The 17,780-nt window shown below is 59.5% G+C and overlaps 1 protein-coding gene across 1 annotated transcript; it reads right to left on the bottom strand.

Annotated features, from left to right (window-relative positions):
• Nucleotides 1-2,369: 2,369 nt before the first annotated feature.
• KCTD15 (potassium channel tetramerization domain containing 15) lies at nt 2,370-16,983 on the bottom strand. The gene is made up of 7 exons (XM_080828758.1): nt 16,821-16,983; nt 15,033-15,130; nt 13,319-13,411; nt 12,507-12,682; nt 7,807-7,951; nt 5,089-5,394; nt 2,370-3,882 (listed from the first exon to the last, which is right to left on the bottom strand). Exons 3-7 carry the CDS (start codon nt 13,382-13,384, stop codon nt 3,724-3,726), a joined length of 852 nt encoding a protein of 283 aa, XP_080684884.1. The 5' UTR covers nt 13,385-13,411; nt 15,033-15,130; nt 16,821-16,983; the 3' UTR covers nt 2,370-3,723.
• Between the last annotated feature and the right edge of the window lie 797 nt (nt 16,984-17,780).

Genomic DNA, 17,780 nt, shown 5'->3' with positions numbered 1-17,780 from the left:
TAGCTATCTTGAGTTTGTGGCCCACTCTCCTTAAAGCCAGTGGAAGTGATGGCCATCACACTGTTGAAACATTAGTTTCTACAACAGCCCACGTTAGCTCAGGTGTCAGGCTCGAGGCCAGCAGCTGCCCTGTCTGGCCAATAGTTGTCCCTCTCACTGTCCAGCTTGCCCATTGGGTTGAACCGCAGATCCTCTGGCTTCTCCCATTTTTGTATGTCCCCCCCTTGTCACCTACTTAGGAGAAGCTCCAATCTCTTGTGTCTTAGTGTCCTCCAGGGTCACGATAGCTGTTTTCCTGTCTCTGGAGAGTCAAGAGGGAGGACAGGGCCCAGTGGACTGGGGCGATCCTCATGGATAGTCCATCCTTCTAGCAAACACAGATCTGCCTCCTGGATGGGAAAAAGGGCAGTTCCCCAACCCTATGTTCATTAGGCTCTCCTGAGCTCAGCCTAGTTAGTCTTCCTTTGGTCAGGGGCTCAACGGAGAGCCTGTCCTCACTGCTCATATCTGTGCTTCTCTGCCCATTTCCCAAATGTACTGGTTTGGTACACACACACACACACACACATACACACACAATCAAGATAGTGCAAAAGGGCCACTGCACCCTGAACACAGGGATCAGGGCTGGGGGGTTGGGGCCTGTGAAACTGCCCCTGTTCTCAGGACTACCAGCATGGTGCATGCTAGGTCGTCCGGGAGCTCCTCCGATCAGGTCTAGGATTTGGGACTTGGGCAGCTCAGGATCCGATTCATTGGCCAAGCCAAGTCCCAGGTGTGAGGAGCGGTGATTTCAGAATCATCTAGACCAGAGTACCTTCTTGTGGCTGCCTCCATGCGTAGATTAGAAACAAAACACTAGAACTGCGTGTGTAATTTATAAAATAGCCTTTATTTATTCTAAGGAACACAGTCAAGTGGTAGCTTAAAAAAAAACAAAAACAAAAACAAAAAAAAACAAAAACCAAAAACCTTTTTCAAAGATGCTTAGTGTTGGAACCTGGCTTCGAGCCCCATGTGAGCAGGACTGGCAGAAGCCATGTGCTGTGGCTTGTCCGGTTCTCCCCTGACCTGGGAGAGGTTGGGCAAGGTTGGCAGAGCTCCCTCTCCAGTTTTGCTTATCATAAATTATCAGTTTTGAGGCTCATGAAGAACCAAAGAAACATTTATGCTGCTGGGATTGGATCAAAAGCTTACTTGTAATGTAGTCATTCCAGAAGCAGAAAAACATTTTGAAGGAATCACTGATTTGTGCTGTTTATGGGGCCTCTATAAGAATTCTAGCATTACTATGGGAGCATAGGGTATCTCTATAGACAGAGACATCTCCCAATTTACGTGAAATGGACTTCCTGATTTTACTTAATTAGTAAAGACATAGGGGTGACAGTCAGTGAAGGTAATTAACTCTTTTCTTTGTTGTTTTTCCAGCACAGTGGTCTGTTCAAAAAGAGAGTTGGCTTGAAAATGTGAGGGAGTCTCCAGCCACCGGTAACCATCCTGGGTGTCCGACCAGAAAAATCTAAAAACGCACGCAGCAGCACTGAGCTGTAGTCACAAGACTTCCTTTCTAGTAAACGCAACACTTTCTCCTGCTCTCAGACGTGAGCCTCAGATGCCAAAATGCGGATGTGTGGATGGTAGACCCGTTGCTAAGCAGAGAAGGCTAGCAAGTCTGTCCGGCAAATTAGATCGTACAGTGGAGGGCATCTGCTTTGTGGCCTCCGCCGGGATGAGGCTGTCCTGTGCTCCCATGTCCTGTGTCCCCTGCTCCTTTGGGCAGGTGGAAGCTGGTGCCCCTCACCAGGCATGTGAAAAGGGTCCTCGTGGGTTAAAGCATAAAGGCTTTGAGGAAAAACGCAGAAAGACTCATTAAAACGGGAGGCCTACCCCTGGAAAGACACATGCTGAGGCCTTGTTCCTGCCCTGGCGGCCTGCGGTTCTCATGCTGGGGGCTGCGAGGACCCCCGGGCCGGCCTGAGCCACTTCTTGTGAGCTTGTGAGTAGAAGGTGGCATGAGCCACCTTCTACTGCTTTGTGGGGCACTAAGAGGACGCCGACCTCAACCCAGGCCAGGGAGGGAAAAATCTCAAACATTTAAGACTGGGTTCAAAAGCCCCCAGGACATTTTCTGTCTGCCCCCCCCCACCCCCCACCCCATCGCATCTGGTTCGGGGCTGTGAATCAGAATTCCGAATCTGTGCTGCCCAGAGGGGACAGGCACAGCGGAGAGGAAACACCCAAATGCAATAAATAACGGCAGCTCAGGACCCTGCCCCTCCCCCCACCCAGCTAGGGCTGCACTGGAGTGGGGGGTCCGCAGGTTCTTCCCATTGGTGGGGGTGGGGGGGAGGAGACAACGCCTGCGTGTGAGTCATTGACTTTAGAGCATCATTTATGGCATGAACTGGGAACGTAATGTGTTTACACACACACACACAATTGTACATCGGCATCTTTACAATATTAAAGGAGTCATATACAAGTCTACAGGCATCGTACACAGCAGGGGGCCAGCTGGGTGCCCCTCCAAGACTTCCCCACCCCGGTGGAGCCAGCACGTGGGGAAGGGGGACCAGGCCAGGGGGTGGGGGGTGTCCATCTTTGCACCTGTCATCTGGGAGGGAGTGGGTCTGGGAGGACCCCTTGGGGCTGGTCCTTGTTGGAATCTGGAGCCCAGAGCCCCAGGTATGCCTTGTGTCCCAGTCTCATGGGCAGGCTAGTGTAACAGCTTGCTTCCAATTCAGTGTGCATATTAGTGTGGGAAAATCGGAGCTGGGGACGGCTCTTCCTGAGCTGGGGACCCAGAGGATGCTGCTGACACACGGGCCCCTTCACCATGGGGCCCATTCCTGAGGTAAGGATGCAGTGTGGCCCCGTGGCTGGTCTGGATGGAGAGAGACTTCTGCAGAAGCCCAGGTGGGAGGACAGACAGGACTGGAAGCCCTTGGGGCATTAGTAGGTCAGGTGACTCACCAAGTGTGGCCTGCACCCTGGGTGGCAGCAAAGGGGGAGGGTCTCAGATGGTTCTGGAGGCTTCCACCCCCTCCAACCCCCACACAGCCCTCGTCCCAGCAGCCCTGCCCCCCCGGGGGCCCTGCATCAGTTCCGAAGGCATTGCCGTTCTTGCGTCTGTCTTTGGAGCAGGGACCAGAAGTCTCCAAGCCCCGCTCTGCAGGCACCCGGGCCCCATCGCCCAGGAGCTCCTCTGCCGCCGGCTCGGGGCGCGCTGTCCGTCCAGCTACGAACTGAGCACCAGATGAAGAAGCGTTGGTCCTTGCCGGCCTCTCTGGCTTGTGCAGTTAGTTCCTTCCATCTTAAATACTGTAGAAAAATAAGCCATCTGTGACGCAAGGAGACCCAAAGGAGTTGCCACGCGTGGAGAAGGATGAGTGGCTCCTCTGGCGTCGGCCCGGAAGCCTCTGCTGACCCCACCTTGGAGAAGGCCACAAGGGGCTGGGGAACCCGAGCACCCAGAGCACTGTTCCCACGGCAGCATCTCTGGGTCCCATCAACCGTCCTTCGGTGCGCGGGCCTCCAGCAGCCCACGTTCTGTGGCCATGATACCTGGGGCCCCCCGGGCTGGTTCTGGACCCTCCAGCCCTGCCCTCAGTCTCATGCCCCGCAGCTGAGCAGGCAGAGGCAGCACTCCCCAGCATTGTTTCCAGGTCCCTGGGGGTGTCCCCAGGGCCAGACGGCCTCAGGCGGGCACCGAGGCAGGGCCTAGTCCAGGGGCTCCTGCTTTATCCGGACTGCCGTGGGGGTGGGCTGCGGCCGCCGCTCCTCCCGGCAGAGCACGTACTCGCTGAACTGGGAGGAGTCCACGCCACCCCCGCAGGACGCAGCCACACTGAAACCCCTCTGGAACAGCCTCTCCAGCACCTGCCCGGGAAGAAAGAAGGGTCAGCAGGGCCCTGCGGCAAGAGAGCCAGCCTGGCTCGGCCTTGCCAGCAGGTGGGCATCACCCAGGGCGAGCTAGGCCTCCTGTTGCGTTGCAATTTCGGGTCGGAGACCGCCCTGCTTCTAGAACCACTTGCCGAGCAACCACAGGAGGGAGTGGAGCAGCCAGACCCAGGGTCCCTCTGCGTGACCAAACCTGGGAAAGGCTACCGCAACCTGCCCCTCTTAGGGGGTCCAAGAGAGACTTGGGGCCCCTTCTCTCTTGTCCAGGGCCTAACCCTCTCTCTGTGGACATGTGGTCCCTGCCCCCCTCCCCCACCTCACTGAGGCCTGACTCAATAACAGAGACCCTGCCCCCAGCCTCTGGGCAGCCACCTGCTTCCCTGAGCTGTGAGTCCCAGATGGTTTGGGGCCCGGGGGCTCATCAGCTCAAGGGAACTCGGGGTGGGGAGGGGGAGGAGTGCTCTTGGTGTCTGAGTCTCTATAGGCCTCCCTGTCCACGTGGGTTTGTGCCTCTGTGAGGTGTGGGGGTTGGGGGTGTCATGTCACTGTGTCTGACACCTGTGTCCCACGAGTAGCAAGTTCTGACAGCCTGTGGAATGTGTGCGGGGAGGGGGAGGCAGACTTTCCCCCCACCCAGTGTCCACTCTGCCCTAAGCCTAAATTAGGAGCATGCTCTTGGGTCTGGAAGAGCCGGTGTAGAATAGGCCCCATCCATCTGGGGTTCCCCAACCCCGAGACCCATCTGAGGAAAGCCAGCTCTGCTGGCCTTCAGCTGGTTATGGGGGGGTGCTGTGGGTCAGCATTTCCAGGCCACTTCGCTCAGCCTCTGACCTGTCCCCCCTCCCATGGCCCGGGTTTAATCTGAATCGCAAGGCAGACTCTGGGTGTCAAATGAAGCACACTTTGTTGAAAATACTCTGGGCCATTTTTATAGAACATCCTTTTGGAAAAAAAAAAAAAAAGCCCAGATCAATTTTTTTAAGTCCATCCCCCAGGCGCCATCATTTAATTATGAGCGGGACATAAATTATGCATCGACACATTGTTGCCTTTTCTGTAAGATGGCACGGAGGGCTTCACCGTTTCAGGGACGGCGCCTCCCTCCACCTATCCCCGTCGCCTGCCTGCCAGAGGGCCACGGCGGTGAAGGAGGGGGAAGGCGGGCGGGGCGGGCGCAGCCCTCACCTGCACGGAGTTGAGCCGGCAGTAGCCGTTGAGCGGGAAGCGGATGACGTGCGTGGGGTCCTGGTTCCAGCCGGCGTTGACAGAGTTGCACATGACGTCCCCCGTCTCAGGGAAGACCTCCTCGATGAGGGCCTTCTCGCCGCTAAGCGCGATGCGCTCCCCCAAGTCTGGCGTGACCCGCACCACCAGGCAGTCACAGGCGCGGCTGCGGCGCCGCTGCTCCTGCTCCTGCTGCCAGCGCTCCAGCTCCCGCACCATGGGCTGCAGCTGGTAATACCGGGCCTCCTCGTACAGCAGGCTGAAGTCCTGTGGGCCGCAGATCGGAGGGCAGCGGGTGGGGGCTGCTCTTTCCGGCTCCAGCCCCGCCCCCTCCAGCCCCGCCCCCCACGGGCCCTGCCCTATATGCACTTCTGTGGAGCTGCTACCCCACACTCAGTGCACACTGGGATGGTTGTGCCCATTGTACGGATGGGGAGAATGAGGCTCAGGTGAACGCGGACAAGCCTCAGGAGTCTAGCCTTAACCCAAAAGGCAGCAGCTGGCGTGGGCCCTTTGCCGGGTAACACTCCTCCATCTGGCCTCAAGTCCCTGGAGCAGAGAGCAGCCTCTGCAAAGACCAAGGGGGCTATGCCTGGGGACCTGCTGCTTTCTTAGAATCCCGGAGAGGAGAGGCTGGGCCTGGCACAGCACAGCAGCAGCCTTACCTGCGGTGGGGGGTGGGGAGGTGTGGGGGGAGGGGTCACAGCCCCCAGGGAGGCAAAGCAGAGCTGCCTGGGGCGGATTTCTGGCACACTATCTACCAGCCCTGAGACCTCTGATCTCAGTTACTGACCTTCTCAGAGCCTCAGTTTCCCTGTCTATAAAGTAGACATAAACACCCAGCTCAGAGAAGGAGGTGAGGTCTGAGGGAAGACGAAATCTGCGAGGCCGGGCCTATCCTGCCCTAACAGGCAGGCTGAGGAGGCGTCTGGGAGCAGGAAGCCCCCCTCCACACAGCCCACTCCCGGGCTGGCATGCTCACACCACCTGTCCCTCAAACACACGCACACCCATGTTTGCCCTGGCCCTTAGCAGCTTAGGACCCAGGACTTGGGCCACTCACTGGGGCTGAGCTCAAGGCTAGTGGGTGAGCCTGAGGACCCCTGGGGGAGAGGCAAGGAGGCCCAAGCCCTAGAGCAGGGCCACCCCACAGGCCCTCAGTCCCTTCCCCCTGCTGGCCCCAGCCTCTGCAGCTACTGGGAGGGAAGGCCAAGTACTAGCCCCGACCCAGGCCTGTCTTGCCTGCCAGGGACCCGTCCTGTCCCTCTGCTGGGGTTCCTCAGGGCTCCCTCCCTGGCGTCTACTCTCATCCACTCCTGAATTTTTTGAATGATACCTGCACACATTTTCCCTTAAAGCCCAGAACCTCTCCGCCCGATGCCCCGCCATCACTTCATGCAACTCCCTCCAGCTCGTCCCACCCCGGGGCCTCCACGCAACCTCTCGGGACCCAAGCCAAAGGCCAGGAGGCAGCCTCGAGAGTCCCCTTACCCCCGACGGATCCATGTCACGGCCTTCTGTGGCCAATTCCTAAACAGAAATCTAATCTGCATTTTGTTCTATCTTCGCTGCCTCCCACCTGGACCAAGGCCTTCAGGAAACCTCCCTTGGCCTCCTGCTCCCTGCCTCACCCTCACAGCATCCTTCCCCATACAGCAGCCAGGGCTGTCCTCCTCACTTGCAAACCTGATGGTCATTCCCTGCTCACAACCCTTCCATTGCATTCCGGGTAAAATACCAAACGCCAGAGCTGGTCACCAAGGTCCCGCCTCAAAGGGCAGCCTCCTTTCCCTGCCCCTGTTCATACAGAGCCCCAGGCTGACATGTTCTCTCTGGTTCTGGAAGGTACCAAGCTTCTGGCCACCCTGCCCCCTCATCAAGGCCCTCACACTTGTTTGACCCCATTCCTCCCTCACCCAGAGAAGCATCCTTCCCTCCAAACCCCCTGGGGCCGGGTTCTCCACGGTTCTCCTTCACTACACTCTCTACTTCTATGGAACATTTGCCCCCCAGGGAATTCATGCATTTTGTTCAACACCTATCTTCCCACTAGGTTGTAGGCGCTATGGGGACAGGACCCATGTCTGCACCATATTTCCTGGTATCTCTGGCCTGACTTTGGTGGTTGGCACCCAGTATCAGTTGGATGGAGGACAAAACAGCCCCAGGGCCACTGGGCCTCTGGGTGCAGGAAGGAAGGAAGGACATCTGCTGGCTCGAGCCAGGCGTGAGCTCCCTTTCTCTGGGATCCCCGACACCGTGGAGCAGCCCAACGCGGAGGCAGGCCTCTCGGAACCAGGTCGGCTACCCTAGACAGGCTTGCCCCAGGACCTGGGGGTAACCTTTTGTTTACGAGGCCTTTGGTTTGGATCAGGGTTTCCCCTGCCCGCTGCCAATGAGGAACAGTTGTGGGAAGCTCCAACTTGGGCCCACAACCGTCCTTCAAGGCGACAAACAAAACGGGGTAAGTGCTGCTGCTTAATCATTGTTACACCCTGATAAATAAGCTAAAAATGTGAGAAAACAAAATTAGTTTAGAAAAACTGATGTAGCCCTCGGCTTCATCGGTTAACTTTTTATCGTTGCCATGACGACTGCGGGCCCATTCATGAAGTCCCAGTGTCCCCTGTGTAATGGCCCCATAGAGGCAGCACCGGGCGCAGGCGGCCGCAGACTCACCTTGAAGTCATCCGGGAGCAGCAGTTTGGACGTCCGCAGGAAGCTCAGGACATAGCGGAAAATCTCCCCATCCCTGTCGATGAAATAGTGTTGCTTCAGACTGTCCAGGACGATGGGCTCGGTGCCATTGAAGAGGCGGCTTATTCTAGGAGAGAGGGAGAGTGGGGCGTCTGAAGCCGGGGCCAGGTCACCGGGCCAGGCCACCTGCAGGGGTGAGGGGGCCGCCATGTGGAACTCCAGGGCCATGCCAGGCACGACAGACGTCCACTGGGGCCACAGCTGGGCAGGACCCCAGCACATGTTCCGTACCCGGCCCACCCCCACAAGCCCCAGCCAGAGAGAGACACATCTGACCACTCGCACCTGCCCACCAACACGTTCCAGGCCTGGAAAACTAGCGTGAGACCCAGACACAGCAGCCTCCTTGCCCCACGCGCACGGACCCTTGCCAGGCAGACCCACCCAGAAAACTCGTACTGGCCATCAGATACCCCGGCCCACAGCCCCACGCCCAGTGAGCACACGTAGGCTGGGCAAGGCGGTCTTGGGTCCCGCATACCCACTGCACCCGACTCACGTGAATGAGCCTCAGATGGAACGCACTTGGGCACCGGGCCCGGGATCACATGGTCCCCTCCCTTGCAACACATGAGTCCCAGGCAGCCCCAGACACACCCAGGCAGAGGCCACACCAGCCCAACACCCACGACCCTGAGACACCGGTCTGTACGCTTGGCGGACTCACAGACAAACCACGCACACACGCTCACTCAGGGGGCCCCTAGGGGAGGAAGAGAGGCAGGCGTGGATGGGGGGGACAGCATGCGTGCCACAGCATACGCTCACCAGAGTGCCTGCACACAAGATGCAGTGTAAACACATACACATGCACCACGATCTATATGCACACATGCGCTCGGTGTGTACCCACACGCCTGTGTGCGCAGGTGAGGAAACAGGCACGCACCCTGGCAGAAGAGACAGGTCCCATGCCAGCAGCCTGTCCTCTGAAGGGCAGGGGTTCTGATGGAAACCCAGGACCTGCGGGAAGCTTGAGGGAGACCCTGCTGGCCCCTGTCTGCTCCACAGAGGAGGGCTGGGGCCTCTCTAATGCCCAGGGCAGCCGGGCCCATCTGACCCAGGCCTGGCTATGGACAGTTAGGAGCCCCTCCTTGGGGGGTGGGGTTGGCAGGGTCCCCTCAGGGGCGGCCCCTCCAAACACCCTCCAACAGGTATGGCCACCCACCAGCAAAACCCTGCTGCGGCGACAGTGTGGCGTGCACAGCCCGGGAGCATGGCGGCCCAGGTCTGGGACTGAGGTCTTCTAGCCCGGGATGCACAGCCAGTGCCAGAGCCTCCTGACTCATGGGTTACCCTGGTGAGGACCCTCCAGGGAAGCCGGCCTCTCCACCAACAGCCTGGTCCTCTGTGCGTTCCAAGCTCCAAGGGCTCCTAAGGCCCTACCCCGCCCTGCCATTGTGCACCAGGGCATACGGGCTGGGCAGAAGCTGAGGGGTGAGAATTCCCAAAGCCGGGCTGTCCCAAAGCCTGTCCACATTTGAGGGCCGGCCCCCATGTGCAGCGGCCACGCACTCACCTAGTCTCCGTCTGGGAACGTGGCCGAGCCCCAGTCCCAGTGAGGGGCGTGTAGAGGGCAAGGCTGCCTCACGGATAGACGTGAGCAGCTCAGAGCCTTGGATGAGGTGTAAAGAAGCCCGGGTCTGTGCAACCAGAGCTGCGGTCACCCAGACCCTGCTGGAAAGCGTCGTGGGCTCCAAGGCCTGTTCTAGCTGCCGAAGCCCCCAGGACCTGGCCTCAGCAGAGCGTGGGCATGGAGATGTCAGAATGGGGGCCATCCAGTGCCCCAGTCCCATGGGCAGTCGTTGCCAGGCAGGAGAGGGCCCACATGTGGCACTATCAGGAAGAAGCACGAACCACAGCCATAAGCAAGCCAGCGAGTCCAAAGCCTCAGCCTCCCTGTGGAACCTTCGCCACTCTTCCTCGCTGAGTTCAAACATCCTGTGTGGCAAGCGCTGTTCTAGGCCTACCTAAGCCGCAGATCTCTCGGGTGACCCTGGCCACCCCACATTCCAGGTCTGGCTGGGTTCTAGATTACCTTATTGGTCCAAGACTAGAAGGTTCTCAGTCTGCCTTACTTTAAGACTGGTTCTAGATCTTACTGTCAGGGTCTCTTCGAAGGACAAAGGCCTTTCAGGCCCTTGAGGTCTGAGGCTACCAAGGATGTGAGTAGGTTGAGAGCAGGTTAGGACAACTGCCACAAAAGAAGCCCCCTCCCCCACCCCCACCCCCCCAAACCACTGTCAGGGTCTTAAGAGCCAGCTCCTTCCCTGGGTCACTCTCTGAGAGAGGCTGCAGGGTTTGGGGCTGCCAACATCAGAGGTCCTTCATGGAATAATCTGGCCAGTTCTGACCCCACCTGACAGAAGTCTTTTTTTTTTAAAAGCTTTGGCTCCAATTCCCTGCCTGTTTCAGTGGAAGGTTTTAAGTGGAAGTTCTGGAGCTCCTGGCTTAATTGGCTGCTTCCCAGAGCCAGCATGGACCCAGCTTGGGACTGTGAAGGCAGCAGCCCTGGGCAGCCGTGCTTTGCTTTTTCTGGCTGCGGGATAATGGCAACGCCTGGGCCGGCCAGTGGCTGCGCCTGCTCCCCGTTCAGGGAGCCCCCCTGAGGAGCCCAGGCATAGTCCTGTGGGCTCGGGGACCCACGGCTGAGGGGCACCAGGCCCCCAGTCTCACGGCACCGCGCGGGTGGGACTTGCCTGACATCCAGAAGCTCCCTGGGGTGACCTTAGCTCTCTCACTGCTCCCTCTCTTGCTGACTCACACATCAGTGCCACTGGGTGAGGGACTGATCTTGGTTTCCAGATTTGGTGAAAACCTCTTTTTTAATTTTAATGATTCACTTAAAGAAGAACAAGACATCTGAGGGGTTCTTGCCAGCACAGCTGTCCAACCCGCTTCCCAGGCCTGGCCTGACCCGCAGTGGCCTGACCCATTGTCCCCTGACTGTCCTACGGGTCACGCTACTCCTTGGCCTCTAGGCCAAAGCTTCAGGCCCAGGGAGCAGCTCTCCCCTGAGCCAGAAGCCATCCAGGCAAGAATGACAGATTCATCTCTGAGCCCCAGCCCTGGGGAAAGAATGCAGATCGCCACCCCCTCTGGGCACATCCTGCGGTCTGAGGGTCCCACACGCCAGATCATGGGATCACAGAGGGCCTCGGCCCCCCTCAGTGAGAGGGCCTGCCCCCTCTGCAGAGCAGGATGCTGGGCAAGGAGGAGCTCTGCTGTGGGTATGGGGAGGGGGAGGGCTGCCCCCTGCCCCTGCTGATCCCAGGCAGGAGCCTGAAGACAAGAAGGAGGCAGCCATTCCCCTCAGGCCTGAGCTGTGATTACTCTAGAAAGGCAAGTGTCTGATTTCAAGAAACACTCTTCAGAGAGGTTGTGGGCAAGGGTTTTATGAATTTCACTCACAAACGTCGTCAACCGATTAAGGGATGATCTATCTCGAACAACTCGGGAATGCCGCAGAAGGCAAAATTGAAATTAAATAAGCAGAATCCATCTCCCATCCTAGACAGAGCTCCGCAAGAGAGCGCGCGGGCCAGCACTGCCGGTGTGGCCTCGTGGCCGCTGCCCCTGCCAGGCCCCAAGTTCACAGGCGCCCCAGGCCTGGCCACTGTTGGGCCGAGGGAATGAGCCCAACTGCCACCTGTACCCTGGACTCCCCAGATTCCCAACTGGACGCTATCTCCACCTCAGACCCCTCGAGGGAGCCTTCCTGCCCCCATGGAGAGTTCCAGCCCCGCCCTGCTCCAGAGGCCAGGTGCCCAGAGGTCTCTGCGCTGAGCCACAGCACTGGTGACAAGGCAGACCGATGAGAAACCTTCCCAGAAATGATCCCTCGGTGTCTGGGGGATTAATTAACTCCTCTTGGTTTTTTTTTTTGGTTTTTTTTTTTTTTAATGTATAAAACAAGGGCAATACCCTACAGCCTCAGCCCTCCCGCTGCTCTGCCCTCCGTGGCGGCGGCCTCCCTGTGCCAGGAGCAAGCCGGTGTGGGCTCTGCGAGCAGCACACGGCGTCACCCCCAGGAGATGCACGGAGACCCATCCCAGCTCCGGTCAGCCCTGCTGCCATGCCGACAGGAAACCAGGGCTGCCCCTGGGAGGGTCATGCCCCGGCAGCAGGAGCTGGGGAGCCTGCAGTGCCTAGTGCCTCCCACCAGCGGGCCCAGGAGCCAGGAGCTCCAGGGAGCTGGGCGGAGTGCGCAAGGGGCCCTGTTGGGAGGCTCCAGGTCAGAGATACTTGGTGCGCTGATGGGGGTATGAGGCTCCTGCTGGCCCACAGCCCTGGAGGCGCCTGAACATCGTGGAGCTCCTAGCTGCTCCCCACCCCTCCACCTGGCCCAAGGGAGCCAGCTGCTACCTCTCAGGGTCTCGCAGGAGCTTCTGCCAGTGGGTCAGGAGCTCTACCTGGCACTTGCGATGCCACACACACAGGGTCCCAAGTCCCTGTATAAAGCATCTTTCAAGAGGCAGCCTGGGCCTCCCAAACGCTAGCACCCTGGGTCTGGGAGAGCTGGTGGGCCCTGGGGAGCCCACCTGTTGGCTGGTGGAGGGGAAAGACTCCACTGGCAGCAGGCGGCCGATACTGCCAGGAGCCACGGCGCACTTGGTGCTTACCTGGAGTCGGGGTACTTGGTGAGCGTGGCCAGGCTGCTGGTGTACATGTGGCCGCCCACGTCGATGTGCACAGGCGCGTTGGACTTGGTGAGCTGGGCGGGCAGTGGGATGCCCTGGGCGGCCAGGGGAGACACGGGCGACCGGGTAAGAGATAACCGGGACATGCTTCCTCCCTCCTGGAGATGGGGACAAGGCAAGAACAAGAGTGTCTCCACCACGGAGCCGTGCACTCCCTTTTCTGCCAATGTGATCACAGATCTAATCAGATCACTTCTGCCTGTGCCTGATCACATATTCAGCTGACAAATTACGGCCACCACTGTAATTAAGTGTATTTGCATCATTTTCTTCAAAGTACCAGAGGGAAAAAAGGAAAGATGCTTATTAGCAATAAGAAATCAAGAAAAAAAATTTTTCAAGGTGTCAGCCTCCAGGGGCATAAAACAAACTGCAAAATTCTAATTAAAGGTCGCGGGCTTATGTGTTAGATGTGAAATATCCCCTGACAAACGAATCACCAATTTGTGAATTGGGATTCAGGGGTTTTTGCAAGTTTGTCTCAGTAACGAGACACCTCTAAATTAGTGACTTCCTCAGCACCTAAGGCGTTGGGTTTTTATACATGTAGTAAATTTCACATCAAATTAAGAGCATTTTGGTTTCAAAAAATACATAATCGTACAGCCAGTCAACAGCCATCTCTGGAAGGTGGCGGCCAAGAGGACGGGTGGCCGGTGAGCAGGCAGACGCTAGGGAAAACGGTAGAGAGGGGGCCACCGGCCGCTGCCCCAGCCCACCCTGCTGGCTCTCACCGCAGTGCCGGCGCTGCCGTGGGCGTGAAGCGAGGACCCGCTCGGCCGCTCCTTGCGGTGAGGCATCTAGGCTTCCATCGCTGCCCAGAGTATCTGTGGGGAGCACCGACAAAACCACAGGGCTTTTACTCCTCAGTAGTCGTGGCTGCCCAGGTTCCCAGAGTCAGAGATGCTCCGACTCATCTTTTCTGCCTGTGCTCCCGGGGAGCCCCACACCACACAGCCCTCTCCAGATTCCACCCGCCACTACCCTGTCCCCACACTCCAAAGCCAGAGCAGCTTACACACACACACACACACACACGCACACACATGCACATGTGCACACACTCACACACGTGTTTTCTGGGCAGCTCCATGTCTGCTAATTCGGTTAATGACAGCGCTGAAGCATATGCTCACCATTATTGCCCCACAATGTCTCAGAACAAATCTGATTTTCCTGGTATTTTGGTTCAGAGCCACGTTACCAAGCGTGTCTCCTCTTGCATCAGCAGAGAGCCCCGTGGACCACAGCTCAGGGAGGATCCCCCACCCTCCAGGAGCTGGGGAGCCCGGGACCTCTCTGAACACCATCTCCACCGTGGTTAAGATGCAGTTTGTGAATGGCCGGACCCAGGGCAGCCTCCCTTGGCAGAAGCCAGGGGGAGAGCGAAAGTCACGCAGGAAGCCACCTCTTCCCTAGGGCGCCTGAGAGAGGAAACTTGCCTTTGTTTGCCTAGCCCGCACCTCTGCAGTTGCTCCCCAGACCCACAGAACAGTCTTGTCTGTGCCTAATGTATTCCAGACCCCCTCGGGATCACACCCCCCCCCCAAGGCATTAGAGAAAATGACCAGAAGGAAACAGACAGCGGCTCAGCAAATGGACCCTGTCTCCTGCTCCTCCCCAGTCACTTGGCGATCTTCCTCTATGCCACGACCACCTGAAATAAGACTGCCCCTCAGTCGCTAGAAGCCACCCTCGGACACTGTAGGAGGGGTACCGGTCTACGCAGTCCCTTGCGTGGACTTGAGGCTGTCTCCTGGGGGGGGGAGCACAGTGAACACCCACACCTACCCACTGACCTCACACACACTGATGCCCCCACAAGCCTAACCTGGGCTAATCTGTCTTGAAATCCTAACCTTGACTTGTGTCTTGAAATCCAACCTCCAATTTTAAAACCTGGACCAAGGTCCAATGAGCATCATCAATCCTGTCAATTTAAGTAAGGTTCCTCTCCCAGGATCTGTTCTGCCCTGGGTGTCCTGGCAGGTTCCCTGATGCGAAACTGGGGTGGGGGTGGGGGTTGGTACTAGACAGCGAGGTCTAATTTAGACTCTCACTTGGGGGCCACTCAGGGTCTGCTATTGTGGCATTCCTTACTTCTGGCCAGCTCCGAAAAGAAAAGCAGGTACTTATCTCAAGGAAGTTCTGAGAGACCAAAACAGACCTCAGGATGGGTTATCCTGCCCTGGGAGGCTCTGCTGGGGGAGGAGTCAGAAGGAAAGCCACACTGGGGATAAACCGCTGGAAGGAATTCCGATGGAAATTCTATCAAAGCGGACTGCGCAATGTTTTCCCAACTACCAGGAACATGACTCAAAGTGACATTTAACACCAACTACCCCTTACAAAAGCTCTTCAGTCCTGTTCTCACCCAAGCCTCTTCTCACCCAAGCCTCTTCTCCATCACAAGCACAACCTGATGTTCACGGCAAACCAGAAACTCACCATTGGAAGCCCCAGGCTTTACGCCTCGACCAGAACCTCTCTTGCTGCCTCGGGCAAACGCATCTGTGCTGGACAACGACCTTTCCCCGACACCACTGCTGCGGTCAGAAGCACAAAAGTGGGTGCAGTAAGAGACACAAGTTCAGTCCCTCAACACCACCAGCAAACCCACGACCCCACGACCCCACGACCCAGCCCCAGCGCGCCGGGGGCCCTCCAGAGGCTCGCCCAGACCGCCTGTTGCAGGGGCCTCCGCGGTGTGGCGTGTGCTCCGGGGCCTGCGGGATGCCAAACTGGCTAGGTATTGACCCGCTTCTCGGAGCTGCGGTGGGAGCCCCGGGTCCCGAGCCCGCCGCTGCCTCCGCCGCCGCCGCCGCCGAGCCCCGCCCGCCGGAGCAGAGGGAAGCGAGCAGAATGCCACGCTCATTTACACACAAAATGATTTTGTGTCCCATTGTGCTCGCAGTTGTTCAGCTCTCTGGGGGTGATTAAACTGGCTGAGCTGCGGCAGCTTGAGACGATTTCACTAAATCGCTTCTTCGTGAAGTCGCTTCTTTGCTAAGCTGTTATTTTAACCATAAAAGGTAAACAGAAGGCGCCTCGCGAGCTCCCTTCAGCTCTGAGCCCTGGGCGCCAGCCGCAGGCAAGAGTGCCAGGGGCCTGCAGAATTGTCGGGGGTGGGGGTGGGGGTGGGGGTGTCCGGAGGGGGGCGGGCGTGCCACCTGGTGCGCGCCAGCCCCGCCGCAGAGCCCGCCGGCCCGAGTTAACTTCGGGGCGTCCAGAGCCGGCTGGGCCAAGGCCGCCGGCGCCGCGGGGCGGGGGTGGCCATGGAACCCGAAGTGCCCGGCAGGGCGGGGAGGGGCTGTGCGGCGGGGGCGGGGCGGAGGACAAAGTTAAATCAAGAGGCAGACACTTAGAGACCACAGATGGGAAGCTCGCCTAATTAAGGACGTAAAAGCGCTTTTGTTCTCAAAGTTTATTGTTGCCGGGATTTAAAAAAAATTAATTGAAACTAATGCTGTTATTCACTCGTGCAGTTAAATTCCTTCATGCACATTTGAGACACGGAGTGAAAACTTGAAGCTTATCTTTCTGCACTCGAGGTGGGGGGCGCGGGAGGACGGGAAGGCGTTTCGGCTACGGGAGAGGGGCGTTTGCGAGTGTGTGCCCCGTGCGCCCGTCCAGGTCAGGGAGTACCCGCAGGCAGCCCGAGCCGAAGGCGGCCCCCGCGTCTCCGTGCGGCCCGCGCTCGGACCCCGAACCCCGCGCACCTGGGACCACCACCAGCTCGCCGGCCCCTCCCGCCCCGTCTCGCACTCGCGGGGTGGGTGTTAGAGGACGCACATCTGTCCCGTTAGAGACTTTTTCTGATTTGGGCGCCAAGCCGGGCCCTGTGCGCCCCGAAGCCCCAGCTGCATGAGCTCGTTTCTGACCCCGGAAACTCGCTGGCCCCGCAGGACGCTCGGCCCTGCACTGAGGCCCGAGGGCCGGGACCTGCAACATCCATCCCCCCCACCTCCCGCCCCGCACGGCCGGAAGCTCGGCGCCCGCCCGCGTGGGGAGGGTCCACCCGGGGCCAGGGCCAGCCCACGTGGGCAATCCCCCCCTCCCGCGCCAGGCCTTTGTGCTGGGTGCCCCCGCGCCGCCAGCCCCCGCCGCCCGGCACCGGGACAAAGCAGCCGCCCCCACCCAGGTCCGAACCCCAGGCGAGCGACTTTCTCGGTATCGCCGCCACTTTGGGGACAGGGGTGCGCGGCGCCGAGCGGTGGCCGCCCGCGCGGGGCTTACCTCGGAGCCGGAGCGGCGGATCCGGCTCGGGCGCAGCCCCCGCCCCCCGCAGCCGCCGGTCTCGGGCGCCGGGCACAGCCTCGCCGCCTATGCTCGCTGCGCGGGTCGCTCCGGTCTCGTCCTGGAGTTACTTTCTCTCTCGCCCCCAACCCTCCCCCCACCCACCCCTCCCGCCCCGGCCCCCGCTTCGCGCGGCCCCTCGCGGCGCGGCGCGCCGGGGCCTCCCCTCCCCGCCCTCCCCTCGCCTCCTCCCCTCCTCGCGGCCGCCGCCGCCGCCGCCACCTCCTCTTCGTGCCGCTCTCCGGCTGCCCTCCCGCCGCTCCCACCTCCTCTCCTCCCTCCTCTCTCTCCAGCGGCCTTCCCTGACTGCTGGCGAGAAAATCAGCCCCCCACCCCAGTCTGTAGCCCGCGCCCCGTCGCGGCCGAGCCCGGACGCAAAGGGCAGCGATCCGGCTCCAAATTACCCAGCGCGGCGAGCGCGAGCGGGAGCGCGCGGCGACTCCTGGCTCGGGGCTCGGCTGCGCCGCGGGGCAGAGGATTAGAGTCGCAATTAGCTCCGCGCGCCCGCGCCTGCCGCGCTCGGCGACAAAAATGCGCTGTTTCCCCTCCTTTCGCCGGGCGATCCCCACCCGCCTCTCCCGGAGCCCGCGCCTTCCCGCCGGGGCCTCCGCCAGGACCCTCCCGGGAGCGGTGCGCCCGGGCCCCCGCGCCCTCCGCCGCCCAGCCCCCCGCCCCCCGCCGGCCGGCCACGCGGCGCCCGGGCCTCCTCCGGGCTCGGGAGGGGGCGGGGGAGAAGCTGATTTTAATCATTGTCATTTCATCTGATGTAATATTTCCCCAGGCGCTTTCAGCTGGGCATAAATTTTCGGCTCCCAAATAAGTAACACAGGGCACGTTTCTCACATTTCTTGACTCTTCGGTTACAAAGAGGAGAGCAGCCGCCGCCGCGGCGCCCGGGGG

This window comes from Martes martes (assembly GCF_963455335.1).
Source record: "Martes martes genome assembly, chromosome: 17".
In the NCBI taxonomy this organism is placed as follows: Eukaryota; Metazoa; Chordata; class Mammalia; order Carnivora; family Mustelidae; genus Martes; species Martes martes.
This window is presented reverse-complemented; position numbering and strand designations above follow the sequence as displayed.